At 39.9% G+C, this 15,666-nt stretch overlaps 1 protein-coding gene across 4 annotated transcripts in view; it reads left to right on the forward strand.

Moving 5' to 3' along the window:
- The first annotated feature begins 737 nt into the window (after positions 1–737).
- The window catches only part of pcdh19 (protocadherin 19), a 58,868-nt gene continuing 43,939 nt past the window's right edge, over positions 738–15,666 (forward strand). Inside the window, exons 1-2 of one of the 4 annotated variants that reach the window (XM_056270266.1) lie at positions 738–3,804; positions 7,039–7,384. In XM_056270266.1, coding sequence (XP_056126241.1) covers positions 1,658–3,804; positions 7,039–7,384 — 2,493 coding nt within the window. In that variant the 5' untranslated portion in view covers positions 738–1,657. The remainder of the gene's footprint in view (positions 3,805–7,038; positions 7,385–15,666) is intronic. The other 3 variants (XM_056270268.1, XM_056270267.1, XM_056270269.1) reach the window with 3 other exon arrangements.

Here is a 15,666-nt window from a genome sequence, read left to right on the forward strand (position 1 = left end):
TGAGGTAGCCTATCAAGAGTCGTCCAGTATAGCCTTTCGCTTGATAATATCGTCAACTTTTAATTTGGATAGACATAAATCGCATCGTTATATAGGTCTTATATATTACCTTATCTAAATTAGGATAAACTTAAACGTATAGCCTACAAAACTTAGTTTAATAAAGAACGGAATTCGCGGAAAAAACATTTTTGGGAGGAATAGCAACACGAAAAATCGGACAAATCATTTGACAAAATGATATATATATATATATATATATAAGAAGAATTTAAGCGTCTTTCTTTATAAGACATTATCTACCTCAACTAATTGCACCTTGAAAATTGCTTACGGGAATTCCTTATAAAAAGTTCCCCCTCCTGAAAATCAAGAATTGTACAATTCAAACACTGTATGTCCAGACATAACTGGCACGCGTAACATGCTGTGTTGCATGAACTAGAGCTAGTTGGCCGAGTTCATATCTGTAGTTTTGCCCCACCCACCAGCAAATCCAGCTCTCCAGTGTAACCTCTGATTGGCTGTGGGGATTGCGGGTCCTGAGACTGAGCGCGAGACACTGAGCTGTGCATTCGACAGTATGCGCTGAAGATGAGCGCCGTGCGTTTACCTCAGTGAGACACATTTAAGAACTATATCAAGAACTATTTCGCTTCATCCAGAGGCTGGATATTTCTGACCGGCCGCTTTTATCACGGCGAGACGAGCCCAGCTGCACTTACAAATGCTTGATTTTTTTTTTTCCCACTGATCTTTCCTCAGTGTTTTATTCGGATTTAGTTTCATTCGTTCTGGACTAAGGCCAGCTGAAATACCTTCATACAAGAAATTTAAGCTTGTCGAGAGAAATCTTCACTGGACAAGACACCCACCTCTTGCTTGAATGGGAGTATCACTGAATTTTGACCTGGACTGATATTTTATTAATATTGGTTTTCCATCATTGTTCCAGTTTCAGAGATTGTACTGATTTTTTTTCCTTCTGAAATTGGAATCACTGTGGTTTCAGTTGGATATGTGCATGGACATAAATGCGGATCAAGGAGGAGACATCCCAACTTAACATCATTAAATGGATTGATTAGGCACGAGCGATGTTTTAACTCAATGTCAAGTGTTCATCGCGAGTCATGATACCGAGAGCAAACATTTTTGAATTGGATCCTTCTATTCATTCATTCACAAGTTGAGGACCTTCCAGCGGACATTTAGCCTACATTTGTATTGAATATTTCTTTCACTGGCTCAAAATGGTCGGTTTACATCTCGGTTATCCTGAACTACACAAATGTTCATGTTGAAGCCATGTTTTTCGTTCACAATGTTTTCACATTCATTATATGAAGAATTATTCACCAGTTTTCTTCATATGTTTTTCAAAAATAATGCAAGAGATGGGTGGCCTGATAAGATTTCGATAAAGTAAATGGAAGTTATTAACTGCGTAATCAGTACAAGTCAGATGAATTTCATCGCAGATATAAACATTTTCGTTCATTCTAAAGGATATCTACCAGACTGTGATTTTGTTCGTTTGACTTATTGGAGCTTTTTTATTTATTTTTTTACCTCGTACCGAATGTGCATAGGTTTAAATGTTAATAAAAGATCATGCAAATGAGCGTGTGAAGACATACATCAACAGGTAGGCTATATGCATTCCAAGGACATGGATTTCGTACAAATGTTTTTGTGCTTTCTGTTGTGCTGGGCTGGAGTCAATGCCGTTTTCAATTTAAAATACACCGTGGAAGAAGAGCTGCGTCCAGGCACAAAGATAGCCAACGTGACGGCGGACGCAAAAGTTGCGGGTTTGGCTCTGGCAAACCGACAGCCTTATTTACGGGTTATCTCCAATTCCGAGCCGCGATGGGTTAACCTGAGCCCCGCCGGACTGCTCATCACAAAGCAAAAAATTGATCGGGATGCTGTTTGCCGACAGACACCGAAGTGTTTTATTTCGTTGGAGGTGATGTCGAACTTAATGGAGATCTGCGTGATTAAAATTGAGATTATCGACGTAAACGACAACGCGCCCCGCTTCCCCACCAACCACATTGACATAGAAATCTCGGAAAATGCCGCTCCCGGTACCAGATTTCCCCTAGAGGGGGCAAGCGATCCGGACTCGGGGAGCAACGGCATTCAGACGTACACAATTACCCCTAATGATATTTTCGGTCTCGAGATTAAGACGAGGGGAGACGGGTCCAAAATCGCAGAACTTGTGGTGGAAAAGACTTTAGACAGAGAGACGCAGTCGCGTTACACGTTTGAACTCACAGCGGAGGATGGTGGAGATCCCCCAAAGTCTGGGACTGTGCAACTTAACATCAAAGTCATAGACTCCAACGATAACAACCCAGTTTTCGATGAGCCAGTATACACTGTAAACGTGCTGGAGAATTCCCCAATAAGTACGTTAGTCATAGACTTGAACGCTACGGACCCGGACGAAGGAACCAATGGCGAGGTGGTCTACTCATTCATAAACTTTGTCTCCAACCTGACCAAACAAATGTTTAAAATCGACCCTAAAACAGGCGTTATCACCGTGAATGGCGTTTTGGACCACGAGGAATTGCACGTCCACGAAATTGATGTCCAAGCCAAAGATCTGGGTCCAAATTCAATCCCTGCCCACTGCAAAGTGATTGTTAATGTAATCGACATAAACGACAACGCGCCAGAAATCAAATTGTTGTCAGAAAACAGTGAGATTGTAGAGGTGAGCGAAAACGCTCCTCTAGGATATGTAATAGCTCTGGTGAGAGTCTCAGACAACGATTCGGGAGCGAATGGAAAAGTGCAGTGCAGACTGCAGGGCAATGTGCCTTTTAGACTCAACGAGTTCGAGAGCTTCTCCACCTTACTTGTTGATGGCCGCCTGGATAGGGAACAGAGAGACATCTATAATTTGACCATTCTAGCCGAGGACAGCGGATATCCCCCGTTAAGAAGCTCGAAATCTTTTGCAGTGAAAGTTACGGATGAAAACGACAACCCCCCGTACTTCACTAAGCCACATTATCAAGCCATGGTCCTCGAAAATAACGTCCCAGGTGCGTTTCTGCTGGCGGTGTCCGCCAGGGACCCTGACCTGGGCATGAACGGTACTGTGTCATATGAAATCATCAAATCGGAGGTGCGGGGCATGTCTGTGGAATCTTACGTTACTGTGAACTCAAACGGCGAAATATACGGCGTTAGGGCTTTTAATCACGAAGATACGCGGACTTTTGAGTTTAAAGTCTCTGCAAAGGATGGGGGAGATCCACCTTTGACCAGCAACGCCACCGTGCGCATTGTTGTACTGGATGTAAATGACAACACACCAGTGATGACCACCCCACCCCTGGTCAATGGCACCGCGGAGGTGTCAATTCCGAAAAATGCTGGAGTTGGTTATTTGGTTACGCAAATAAAAGCTGATGATTATGATGAGGGGGAAAACGGAAGGTTAACTTATTCAATTTCAGAAGGAGACATGGCATACTTTGAAATAGACCAGATAAACGGCGAGGTGCGAACCACAAAGACGTTTGGGGAAAACGCGAAACCATCCTATCAAATAACGGTGGTGGCGCACGACCACGGCCAAACTTCTCTATCTGCCTCTGCATATATTGTCATTTATCTCTCCCCTGATCTCAATGCACAGGAGCAAATCGGACCCGTCAACCTGTCTCTCATTTTCATCATTGCCCTGGGTTCTATCGCAGTCATCCTGTTTGTCACAATGATCTTTGTGGCAGTCAAGTGCAAAAGGGATAACAAGGAAATCCGAACATACAACTGCAGGTACCCAAACAATCTTTGATACATTATTTTAAGTTAAAAACAATCTAGTTCAGTGTGCGAATTATTAACTGACCTAAAACAGAGTTAATAAAAGGCATAACCCCAAAAGCTAAACACGAGCTCACCGACGGAAACTGTTCACCTGAGGTGGTAACCATAGCAACAGTACTACGTTGCTCGAGTTCTTTCCGTTAGGACGGAATGGAATATCGATAGTCGACACAACATAAGTAGGCCTACTGTTTGTTTGATCACATTAACCATTTATCATTATTTACTTAAGTAAATAACAAAAAAGTTTGTATATTTCATACATCTTTGGGTAGTGGACGGTTAGCTGTGGTGCTAGGGGCGCCAAATAACAATTTTGGTTGCGCGAGACTGACTTAATTGGCTTTGAAAATTAGGCTACTGGCAGGAATTCCGCCTGCGTTGTTTTAAAATGAAAAACTAAGAATTAAATGTGTAGCCTACATGTAAAATATGGAAAGGCCTACAAATAATTTTAGTTCAGGCCTTACTTAGGGTGTCAGACCCTAACCATCCCATAATTCGCACTCTGGTCTAGTTTACTATCCTGCATATATTTGTACTACAAATGAATCAGCATACAATGATTAATGAATGAGACAGCATATAATGATTAAGACATAGGAGAGCATGTTTGATGTGTATCTCTTGGCTGTGTACGCGCTGTGTCGTCAACTGTGCATGCGCTTCAGGCCTTGCTCTGCTGCTGCCATTACTGATGACATAAATAAGCGTAACATGATATAATTTTAGTAATCATTACATCCGTTTATCATGCTTATTATATTTACACCATCATAAATATTACTTCTTACAAAGCTGCAGCATTTTCTTTTAATTCCTCAGTTATAAAGCCGTATGAGGAGAGCCTTACATGAGCTTAAAATAAATGTATTAAAAATATGTAGTAAACAAAAAGCAGATACAATATCAATACCAAAAGAAATATTTACTTCTAACAACCTTTTTGTTTCCAACCTTTCCAACTTATCACTTAATGATATAAATGCATAATACTTAATGTAAGCAGCAATTAAACCTAGTTTAGTGGGTTATCTCCGAAATAAGTAAACAATAGAAAAGTACAAGCTAAATGATAGGGTGCTTTAAAACAAGCAAAAACAACTTTATATGTGTACCCTTACTTGGTGACTGATGCACCAAGGAAAGGGTACGCAAGCACAGGCCTTTCCTCACACACCATCTGCACTGAGACTGGCGCCTGCATACATTATTGGTGTAATTTTATGACCTCTCTGTCTTCTCTCAAATTTGCTCTAATCAAAATATTTACGAGAAAACACATTTAGAGATTTTGTTTATGGGTTGAATGACAACATATGGTTGTGATCGTAGAGGTGCACTATATCAAAAAACAATAGCAATGACATAGTAACCAAATGTTGCTGTGGCAACAATCACACTTTCATAATAACAATTATGCTCATAAAAGGTAAATCATGCAAATGTATAGACCTGGACTAGTCTTTGACACATAGTGTGTAGGGGAGAATATTATTTTGTTAATCTACTGTAATATGAATACTTATCTATCTGTAACATTGGCCACTGTGTTGATTTCCCTCTGCTACATTACCACTCAACATTTCCATATAAATTGGTTTTGCAAATTTAACCTGAAACCATTAGCATATTTTTACCTCAAATTGTTGTTGACGTTTCTGTCTTGTAATGCAGCAGCATACAGTAAGTGATCCATCTTAACAGAGATGTATGCAATCGAACATTTTGAAGAAGGCTAGATCGTGATTTCTATGTTTAGTCACGCTGTATCTACCATGCCGTGATCGCAAGATGGTTAGAGATGGCCTGTGTTTAGATTGCTGCTGTTAACATTTATTTTCCTCTCCTGATAGAAACCTGATGGAGGCTTTCAGCTATCCCAACAGGGGGTTAGTGAGAGTGCTTGATACAGTTTTTTTCTGCAGTGCTCACAGACTCTCCTTTCCGGCTCATCTGAGATTCTTTGGATTGTGTTCACTGCGATGAGAGCCAAAACACATATGACCAAACGAGACGACTTTATTAACACAGTTAAATAAAATACACGGATGCTGTTGCAGTTTACAGAACAAAAACAAATAGTTGTATTAAAACAACACAGACAACACCACCACCTAATAATATCCATAATAATAATTCACAACATCATATTAAATATGAAGAGCCACTCTAAATCTCGTCTTACATATTTGCAATTTAATCTCTTTAACAAAAGAAACAAATTCACTATTCCATCGACAACATAATAGTACTTTTTTTTCGACCAGCTATTAAGCATGCTTTGGGCCGCCTAATTTAAAAAAAAAAGTAAGAAGTGTGCTTTAACTCGCACAGAGGAAAAAATGCTTTTAGATGCCTCCTAAAAAGATAAGGTCCTGCACCGTTATCATTTTTCCGAGCCAGAAAAAAGTAAAGAGCAGGGAGGCACAGGCTGAATTCAAATGAAAAGCACAGAAAGAGGAGCTTTGTGTTTTGCAGGCAGAGCCAGCGTACCATTAAGCTAAAGCCGTAAGTTCCGATGAATGTTTGCCCTTCTAAGGACATAGAAAGAAATAAGTGTAAGATTGTTTCAGGATATAGATGTAATGATCCTCATGGGAAAAAGAGAGAGGGGTCAGGGGGGAATAGCTCAGACATAACTACACTAACTTTCTTTATGAGCTCATAAGTTTATGTTTAGATTGCAACTTAAGCATCCTCCGGGGTAAGATCTCAAAGTTTCTCATTTACTCTGATTAGAATCAAAACCCTCAAATCAAGTTAACAGTAGCCACAGAGTGTAGCTCAGAGAATTGAAATTCACAACCCACCTGCCAGCGGGCTGGTTTGTAACACGAGCAAAAAAAAAAAAAAGCAGACAAATGCGGGCTTTGCTTTGAATATTATTGCTTACACTTGCTATGATGCTTAGTATCATTTGTCGCTGTGTGTGCTTCTGTGGTTTAGCATGTTTGCATTGTGTATGTGTGTTTGTGACAAGTCAAATCGCCGAGCATGGAAATGCAAACAAATGAGGGATGTCGGCTCCATTGGCGGCCGGAGGTCGCTCGAATGTGGCCGATCTCTCTTGCGCCGCCAATGAATATGGGTCTGGCACCTCAGCCCGAGCCAGGCGAGGACCTGGTGCTGGCTGTGTGTGCAGTGGGGAAGGCAGAGCACTGCTTTATTGAGTCTGTTCAGTTTCTTGTACCTGCGCAGGGTGGCGGAGTACTCCTACGGCAACCAGAAGAAGACTAGCAAGAAGAAGAAGCTGAGCAAGAACGACATCCGGCTGGTGCCGCGGGACGTGGAGGAGACGGACAAGATGAATGTGGTGAGTTGTTCGTCTCTCACCTCTTCGCTCAACTACTTCGACTACCACCAGCAGACTCTGCCGCTGGGCTGCAGGCGCTCCGAGAGCACCTTCCTCAACGTGGAGAACCAGAACTCCAGGAATGCTGCACCCAACCATGGCTTCCACCATACCTTCACAGGGCAGGGCCCTCAGCAGCCTGACCTCATCATCAACGGCATGCCGCTGCCTGAGGTGAGATTTGCTCCAGTCTGCTCCATCCTTCAGCCTGCCACGGCTACCAGCGTCAAGGGAGGGGTCAAGGGAGGGTTGAGGGAGATCCGTCGCAGGGCTGCTAATCTAACCTAGTCAAAAAGCTAGCGGTTTCTTTTACTCGGTTCCTTTGTTCTTGTTTGTTTTTCACTGCAGTACTGGAAAATTGAAATATGGTTTCTTTTAAAGGGATAGTTTACCCAAAAATGAAAATTCCTTCATTAATTACTCACCCTAATGTCGTTCGTTCATCTTCCGAACACAAATGAGGATCTTCTGATGAAATCCGAGAGCTTTCTGTCCCTCACAGCTACGCAACTGACACGGATGCTTCAAAAAGTTCATAAAGAGGTCATAAAACTAAACCATATGAATGGTTTAGGTTTAGTCCAAAATTTTCTGAAGAGACATGACGCTTGACGTGCAAGAACCAATGAGCTTCCGCAAGAGGTTTGTTCTCGCGCGTTCAAGCAGATTAGGTTAAGCTTCTGTTTATGTTCGCTGATCAATGTTTATATGTGAATACAAGCCTAAATTCAATCTGTTCATCATATGAAGCGATCGAGTCTCTGCAGAAAATTTGGACTAAACTGCTCAATTCATATGGATTAGTTTTGTGATCTCTTTTTTGAAGTTTTTGAAGCATCAAAGTGTCAGTTGCGTAGCTGTCTATGGAGGGACAGAAAGCTCTCATATTTCATCAAAAATCTTCATTTGTGTTCTGAAGATGAACGAAAGTCTTACGGGTTTGGAACGACAGGAGGGTGAGTAATTAATGACAGAATTTTAATTTTTTATGAACTATCCCTTTAACTAAGCCTGCATACCTATACTAATCCATGCTTGCATTATTTGTCGTGTTGGAAACCTAAGTATAGGTAAAATAAAAAAGTGAGCCAGCCAACATTCGACAGTTGCCAAAGTGGATTATTTGGCCACCTCTGTTTCTGCTCTCTCTTTTTCGTGCTGAGCAAAAGAGCTGTAGCCTGAACATCTGCCAAATGCACTGACCTGGCTAATCGGCAGCACTGCATGTAATTGCAGGTGCAACCATTAAGAACAATCTTTGCCAAAACAACGATTCGCACACAAGTTCTCTTTCTTCATGGGTGGCATGCAGTGGTTTATGGTGGGACATCTGTTACACAGTGATAAGCAGGATTTATCGCAATGACAGGGGTAATGTAATCAACCAATCAGGTTGCTTTAGGACCTCAATGGCAATGAAAAGAGAAATTAGGCACTATATAAACTTTTTATGATGCATCTTGGTTCTTATTATGGTGCGTATAGGTTTCGCAATGATCAACAACTGTTTGCATGTTTGTGACAAGTGTGCTTAAGTCCTTGATTTGTCCCGAGTAATGAAGCTGCCCACTGAAAAATTAAAAAACCCTCCAGCTACTGCATGTTTTTTGACTTTCCAGAATCATTTAAGCTGTTCCCAACAGTGACTGAGGATAACTAAGGGACTCATACACAACACAACTATTACTAAAGGCGCAAACCTTTTTTGCGCCTTTAGTAATTATTGCTCAATAAGGAAAAATTATGCATTAAGAAGTAATGAGATGTACACTGTTGAAAAGGATGATCGGTTTCACTATCACTTTGACTTTTGGGAAATATCTAAGGGCAGTATACTGAATAAAAAAGACCTCATAGCCTATTTGTATACATTTCACAAGGGACATGCAAACTTATGCACTCAATTGTATATTGTAGTTTCAATTATAGTGGAATGGCTGTTTGAGTTGTCAGGCAGTACACAAAAAGACTTAGCACACATGAGAAGTTTCATTGCTGGCAAAATGAGAGAGGTTATATTTGCACCTATTCATTGATTGGCTGATTCAGCCCTCTTGGTCGTTTGTAAAGCCTGTGGAAATCAATAGAACGCAGTTATAGCACTACTAAATTGAAGCTGTCACCAGATGATCAAGTAAAACATTGAGGATATTATTTTGAATGAAGGAATATACAGACAGAGCCCTATTACCATCATCCAGTATGTCAGACTACACAGAGGTTAACGCAAGACTTAAAGCTGCATGCTGGCTGGACAAAGGAATTACAGAGTGTAACAGCAAATGTAGTAGCTAGGCATGGTAGCGTAATCCTTTAATAAAACTACCTAAGCAGCAGGATTAAAGAACATCTATTTTTCTCACCTGATGAAAAGACAAAGAATTAAGGAAGGGGGTTGGTGTGGGCTGAATAAGCCTGTAGATTGAGTGTGATAGTACACAAGCTTTGTTGTTTCACTGCAGCATTAGAAGAGAGAGAGGAGAGAGAGAGAGAGAGAGAGGAGAGAGAGAGAGAGAGAGAGAGAGAGAGAGAGAGAGGAGAGAGAGAGAGAGAGAGAGAGAGAGAGAGAGAGAGAGAGAGAGAGAGAGAGAGAGAGAGAGAGAGAGAGAGAGAGAGAGAGAGAGAGAGAGAGGTGGTGTGTATCAGGGCCTATAGCACATTTTCCAATTTTTATATGGGCCAGTGATTGGCCTGATAAAGGTGTGGGCTTATTTGTATGCTGGTTTCATCATGCGCGGTGCTCCACTTGGCATTAACAAACATCTCTTTGACCACATTTCTGCATATTTCTCCACCAGTCCCCAAAGATGGGCTGACTACAGTGACCCATATCCTTTTCCCCTTCTGTGTAACATTTGCAAAATACAGTGACTCCCCATTCAACATGCTGTATATGAAAAATGTTGTCAATGTAATTACGCATCCATTTATGTGGGGCACAATCAAACATTGCAGCTGTGAAATGACCGATAATAGCTCTGTCACGCATTATGAGCATGGGCTTGGAAGCTTTTGACTCTACAAGTCAGGGTTTCCCAGAGGTCTGCTGAGGACACACTAGTTGGTGCACAGTTGGGATTAACCGTGCATCTCCTTGCCATGAAGTATCAAGGCCTGAGGGCTGTTTTTCAGCGTTTTGTGATTTAAGCATGATTTTGAGACGTGGTTTGTTTGTTTACTTTACAATTCCAGTTGGATCTTATATTGTGAAAATGGATGTTTGGAAGAGTGCTATGCCAATTTCTTTTTTCTGCAAGTGAAGAAATATCGCATAGTTTTAATTCAAATTACACACTGCCGGCTTATTGATAATGAAGCTAATCTGATAATCTAGATAGTATATGCACACTGATGCTACTGATAGCGTGCTTTTGCAGAGCACATAGTGTGTTTTTTTTTTTTTTACATGCAGAGCACAACACAACAGCAGTGGCAGATATACTTGTGGTATAAGGTCACCATTGAACGAGGGCACAATACAGGGCTGAATACTTGTCAAGATTTATATTTAATCATTTAGCAGAAGTGATTATCCAAAGTGACTTACAAACGAGGAATACAGTGACTCCTAAGGAGGCAGTAATACGAGGGTAGAACAGGATAGAAAATATATAGCGATAACAGCAATTTGTATCTCAAGGCTACAGGAAAGCTCTGTGTTTACGATACTGACTCTCTGGAGATGATTCTATGGTCCCAGTCTCTAGAGGAGTCGCATTGTTTTTACAAAGCCATGTGGTTAACCTGTCTGTGGTTGTCTCCAAAATAAGGTTCAGGCCGCAGCAGAGATGTGGCTCTCTAGCCGATTATACAAGATCAGTAGCGAATCTTGCAGCATAAGCACACATGACAATCTGCTCAAACTAAAACTCTTTCCATCCATGACACTGTGATAAAAAGCTAAAAATCATCAAGTATTGATCTGCCTTGCGTTCATGCTTGGAGAAAGCATCCTGCTAATTTATGTACTGTAGTTCCCTTAAAAAAAGGAGAGTGTGAAAAAGAAAACTCAATATTGGTTTTATTTTACTAGTGCCACGTTGTATTTTCTGTCAGTCAGAGAATCCTTGTCTCTGGTTTTGGAGCAATAATTTAAGTACTGTTCGTCCAGATGCTAGCATTCTGTTACCGAAAAAAGAAGAAGCTCATAAATCCCACTGCTAGCATATGGTACTTATTTATTTTAATATTTGAGATCAGCCTGTCAATAAGGATCTGTACATTTGATTAGATTAATCACATTTATTACTATAGTGATACAGACAGACATATCATTTTGAGAGTTGTCTTTTCATTATAATGAAGCAGAGCTACATATATGCATTCACTTTGTGTTGATGTTATGTTAGCCCTATTCTCCTGGGTGCCAAACTAATCAGTTGCATATCCAGCATGCACTTACAGGTTCACAATAAGGCTTCTCATGTCATTTTGAGTATACAAATCAATGTCATGCCATGTAAAAATACACATTCTTTTCATCTGCTGCCAGTCATTTCAGCCACTTAGGACTATGTCTCATGCTCAGACTACTGAAAGAGTGGTTGTTGAATACATTAGCCCATATTAATGAAGTTAAACCTTTGTTGGAGAACTTTTGGTTTGACAAACCCTCAGAATTATTCCAGAGCTACATTATCTGTTGTTTACTAGTTGCAATTAGGCTACCATATATATATATATTTTTTTTTTTCACGTTTGTCTGTTTAAAATAAATTTCTTCTCCATCATTCAGTTGTTTTTCAACACAAAATTTCTTTTGAAAAATCATTTGTTTCACCTTTCAGGTCAGGGTTTTGAAAATGTTTTGACTTAACTGAACCGCTGGGGTTTTGTGTTTCACTTACTTTCGTCAGACTAAGCCAATTAATCATTCTAAATCCCATACACGATAAGGTAAAGGCCACAGCATGCTGCCTCCCTGAAGGGCTTTCAGAAAGGCTTCACTGAACTGGGCTTCTCTGATGAAGAATTTGGATTTTGCCACTTTCAATTAGGGGGGGGGGGGGGGGAATTAGTAAACAGAAAGAAAGAAAGAAAGAAAGAAAGAAAGAAAGAAAGAAAGAAAGAAAGAAAGAAAGAAAGAAAGAAAGAAAGAAAGAAAGAAAGAAAGAAAGAAAGAAAGAAGACATGTCGAAAAAACAACACAGACTGCCAACTACACAGACTGCCTAAACTTGACATATTTTTTATCAACTTGAGCTCTCCTGTTCTTTATTTTATGTTATGTGCCAAAGAGAAAAATAGACAGTACGAGAGACAGAGCAGGAAGAAAAGGGATAAGGAAGTGAGAGATACGCCTTATCTCAAGTACCTTGCGATGCGTTCTGATTGGATTCTGGCAGATGAAGATGGGAGTTTTCCAAGGTTATATTTGTAAGCCACAGACTCGGCTGGCATTCTGCCTTCAAGAGTCGCCTACTAACAGGAACATTTCTGGATCTAATAAAAGGGCCACAGTTCCATTATAGCACGGATGTTCAACCATTCGCTGAACTCTAACGCTCAAGTGAGACATTTAGAGAAATATAGTCAAGCAAACTCATTCTCTTTAAATCGTCTTACTGTAGCCTGCAGATGAGGCATTCATAGCCTCATCTGGAATAAGAAAAACCCCTAATGCTATGTTTGTGACTCCAGTCATGAGCTGACATAAGCCCTCTCATTTGATGTCCGCTCTCAAACATTTATGACAAAAAGCTGATAATGTAATATCTTTAGTCAGTCAGTACAAAAAAGGAGAGAGTGAGAGAATGGAGAGAAAAAAGCACCCTAATATGAGAGCATTTGCAAAGTGACACACGCTAAAAAACAGAAATGGAAGACAAATAGCTTAAGTTTCTTAACAGTACTATTTAGTCTTTTTATATGATACATACTGTGTATGTACATACTGTACGGTGTATGTTCATATACAGTATATTAAAATCATCAGCCATTCATGTTTGACATTTTTGAAATTCTCTTTGCATGTTTACTTTGAAATCACTTTTCATAAAAAAACGACAACAAATTTTTTCACACTTTTGCAAAGTAACACTTAATGTGTGATACCGCTTAGATCAGGGCGACAAGATGGAACCTGTGAAAAATGACTTCTGGAGGAAAAGTAGCTGGCCAGATACAGATACAGTTGAGTCCCACAAGAGAGGAAAATAACTATATAAATGATTTCTCTCTCGCTCTTAGCCTCATCTCTCATTAACACAGATATAGCTGCCAGCGCCGAAAATGCCTGTGGTTAAATTAATAGGATGGGAAAGGTCGGCCTACATTTTCTAACACAAGGCATTGCCACAGGGAATGACGAACAGACAACTTTTTACATGGTTGATCAGAATATTAGTGGATTCGTTAAATTATATAGAGAGGATAATGGACAAGGTACACCATTTTTCGCTTATTTTATCTAGCAGATTATGTGCAATATTCACAGTTACATGTGTAGTGCCCTGACATGAATAAAAAAAAAAGAACCCAGAAGAAAATTGCAATTCAAACTGGTGGGTTGTATGTATATGTGCAAACTATCAGATTTGTGAGAGCAGATGTCCTTCCAAATATTTTTATACCTACTTGCCAATTAAACTACCAGGGGATCTGCACATGGATAGACCTTTTAGGGAAATTGAATATCTATTCTGTTTTTTCACAATCAGCCATTTGCATTACAGTATAAACTATGTTGTCTGAAAGTGGGATGCTATAAATATGCCCAAGTACGGAGGTGGAAAGTGCTTTTATAAAACATCCTTTTGTTAAGCTGCATGCAGTTTATTTATTTGCAGTTTACAATCAATTGATGGCCAGTACTCTGGATGTTAACAGGATGTTCCCTAACCCCATAGTAAAGGATCCAAAAGCATTTGGAGGTATAGGAAGTTCATGTGGCATTATAACAAGAAAAGAAAAGAACAGCCATTATAAATATTGTTTCCCTAGCTAAAATATCATACAAACACACCTTTTCAAGTGGCCAAACTGAATTTGTTTTTGTACTTTTTTTTTTCCTTTAAATTGTTCTCTCCGTGCCAGGGATTGCATTCATTATCATAAATTGGATATATGAAAGATATATAGAAAGAAAGTTCACCATAACAGTGCCTAGCACTTTTATCTCCAGTGTTGTACATTATAAAAGCCTTGTGCAGTTTGTTAGAATGTGTGTTATTGCATTTTTGGTTGTTCTTTGTGCATTTATTTTCACAGATTAATATCTGAATATCTTGTAATTTGTTTATGTATTGATCTGTGCTTGCCTCACTTTTCTGCGTCTAATACAATCTTCTGATGTATTGAGTCAATTACATATCAAGAACTCACCTTTATTACTCGCCTCTATATTTATGAAAGGGAAAAAAAGTCTTTCTTGAGACAATGTGTACACAATATTGTACCATATATCTGCTGAGATTAATTTCTGCATTCACTGGGTGTACAAGAGTAAGAATAACCAGCCCCTTTGTGGGTCTATTGGCAACCGGGGTTATTTGTCTAGTAGGCAGGGTGTGCTGAGTGTGTGTCGAGGTGGTTTAATGAACAGCAAGATTGTTGGCAGGAAGACCGCTGTATAGCTGTAGCGCTGAGAAAACAGCAGGCCAACATAATTGTGCATTGTTCAGCCATAGAACAGGAGGCAGAGCATGTAATGAGCTGTAGCACCCGCTCACGTCTTTCCTAATGGGCTATGACCAGGTTCATCCTTCCAGGGGCCTTAGCCACTCCAATCATTGCTATCGCCCATTCCCCCTTGACTTTTCTTTGAAGAACGCTGTTACGAACTCCTATGACCTAGGGCCAGAAAAGGTAACATTGAGGTTGTGATACACTTGGTGCGAGTAAAGTGGCAAGAAATAATGCGAAAGAACAGTAATTTATTATACATAAGTGAATTAAGTATACAAAGATGAATAATGTTAATAATAATTATGGTGACTATAAAGAAAGAAAAACAAGCAAAATATTGACAGATCAAAAGATACCAGTTAAATAGATAACCCAAGAGAAGAAAGGGACGTAATTAGTGAAGCCAAATGAATAAAAAGAACAAAACAAAAACTCAGTCTGACTTGTAAATCAAATCTCTAATCTAACTGATAAACAAAAGAAAAGTAAAGACATAACTCTTCAGCGTCAAACGCCCTCTCTCAATTACACTGACTAACAAACACAAAACATACAAGGGTGGCATTCACTTGCTTACCTGATGTGTATATACATCGAGTAGATAAAAAGTCACGTGACATTTTTATCTGTCCACATTACTCTTGGTAAGCTCAAACGACGCCATCGAAAAGGGCAGAAATAAGAACAAAAAGGGAACGTGTCACAATAATATTCGAAATGAGATGGCAAAAGAAAACAACAGGAAAAATGACGGTAACAGAAAGTAAGGAGTGTACAGGACAACAAAGCAGAGCGACAGAAAAACAAGCTGTCCACGCGTTCTTTGCGGC

Source organism: Rhinichthys klamathensis, unplaced genomic scaffold (assembly GCF_029890125.1).
Source record: "Rhinichthys klamathensis goyatoka isolate OS25496 unplaced genomic scaffold, OSU_Roscu_1.1 h1tg000301l_1, whole genome shotgun sequence".
NCBI lineage: Eukaryota > Metazoa > Chordata > Actinopteri > Cypriniformes > Leuciscidae > Rhinichthys > Rhinichthys klamathensis.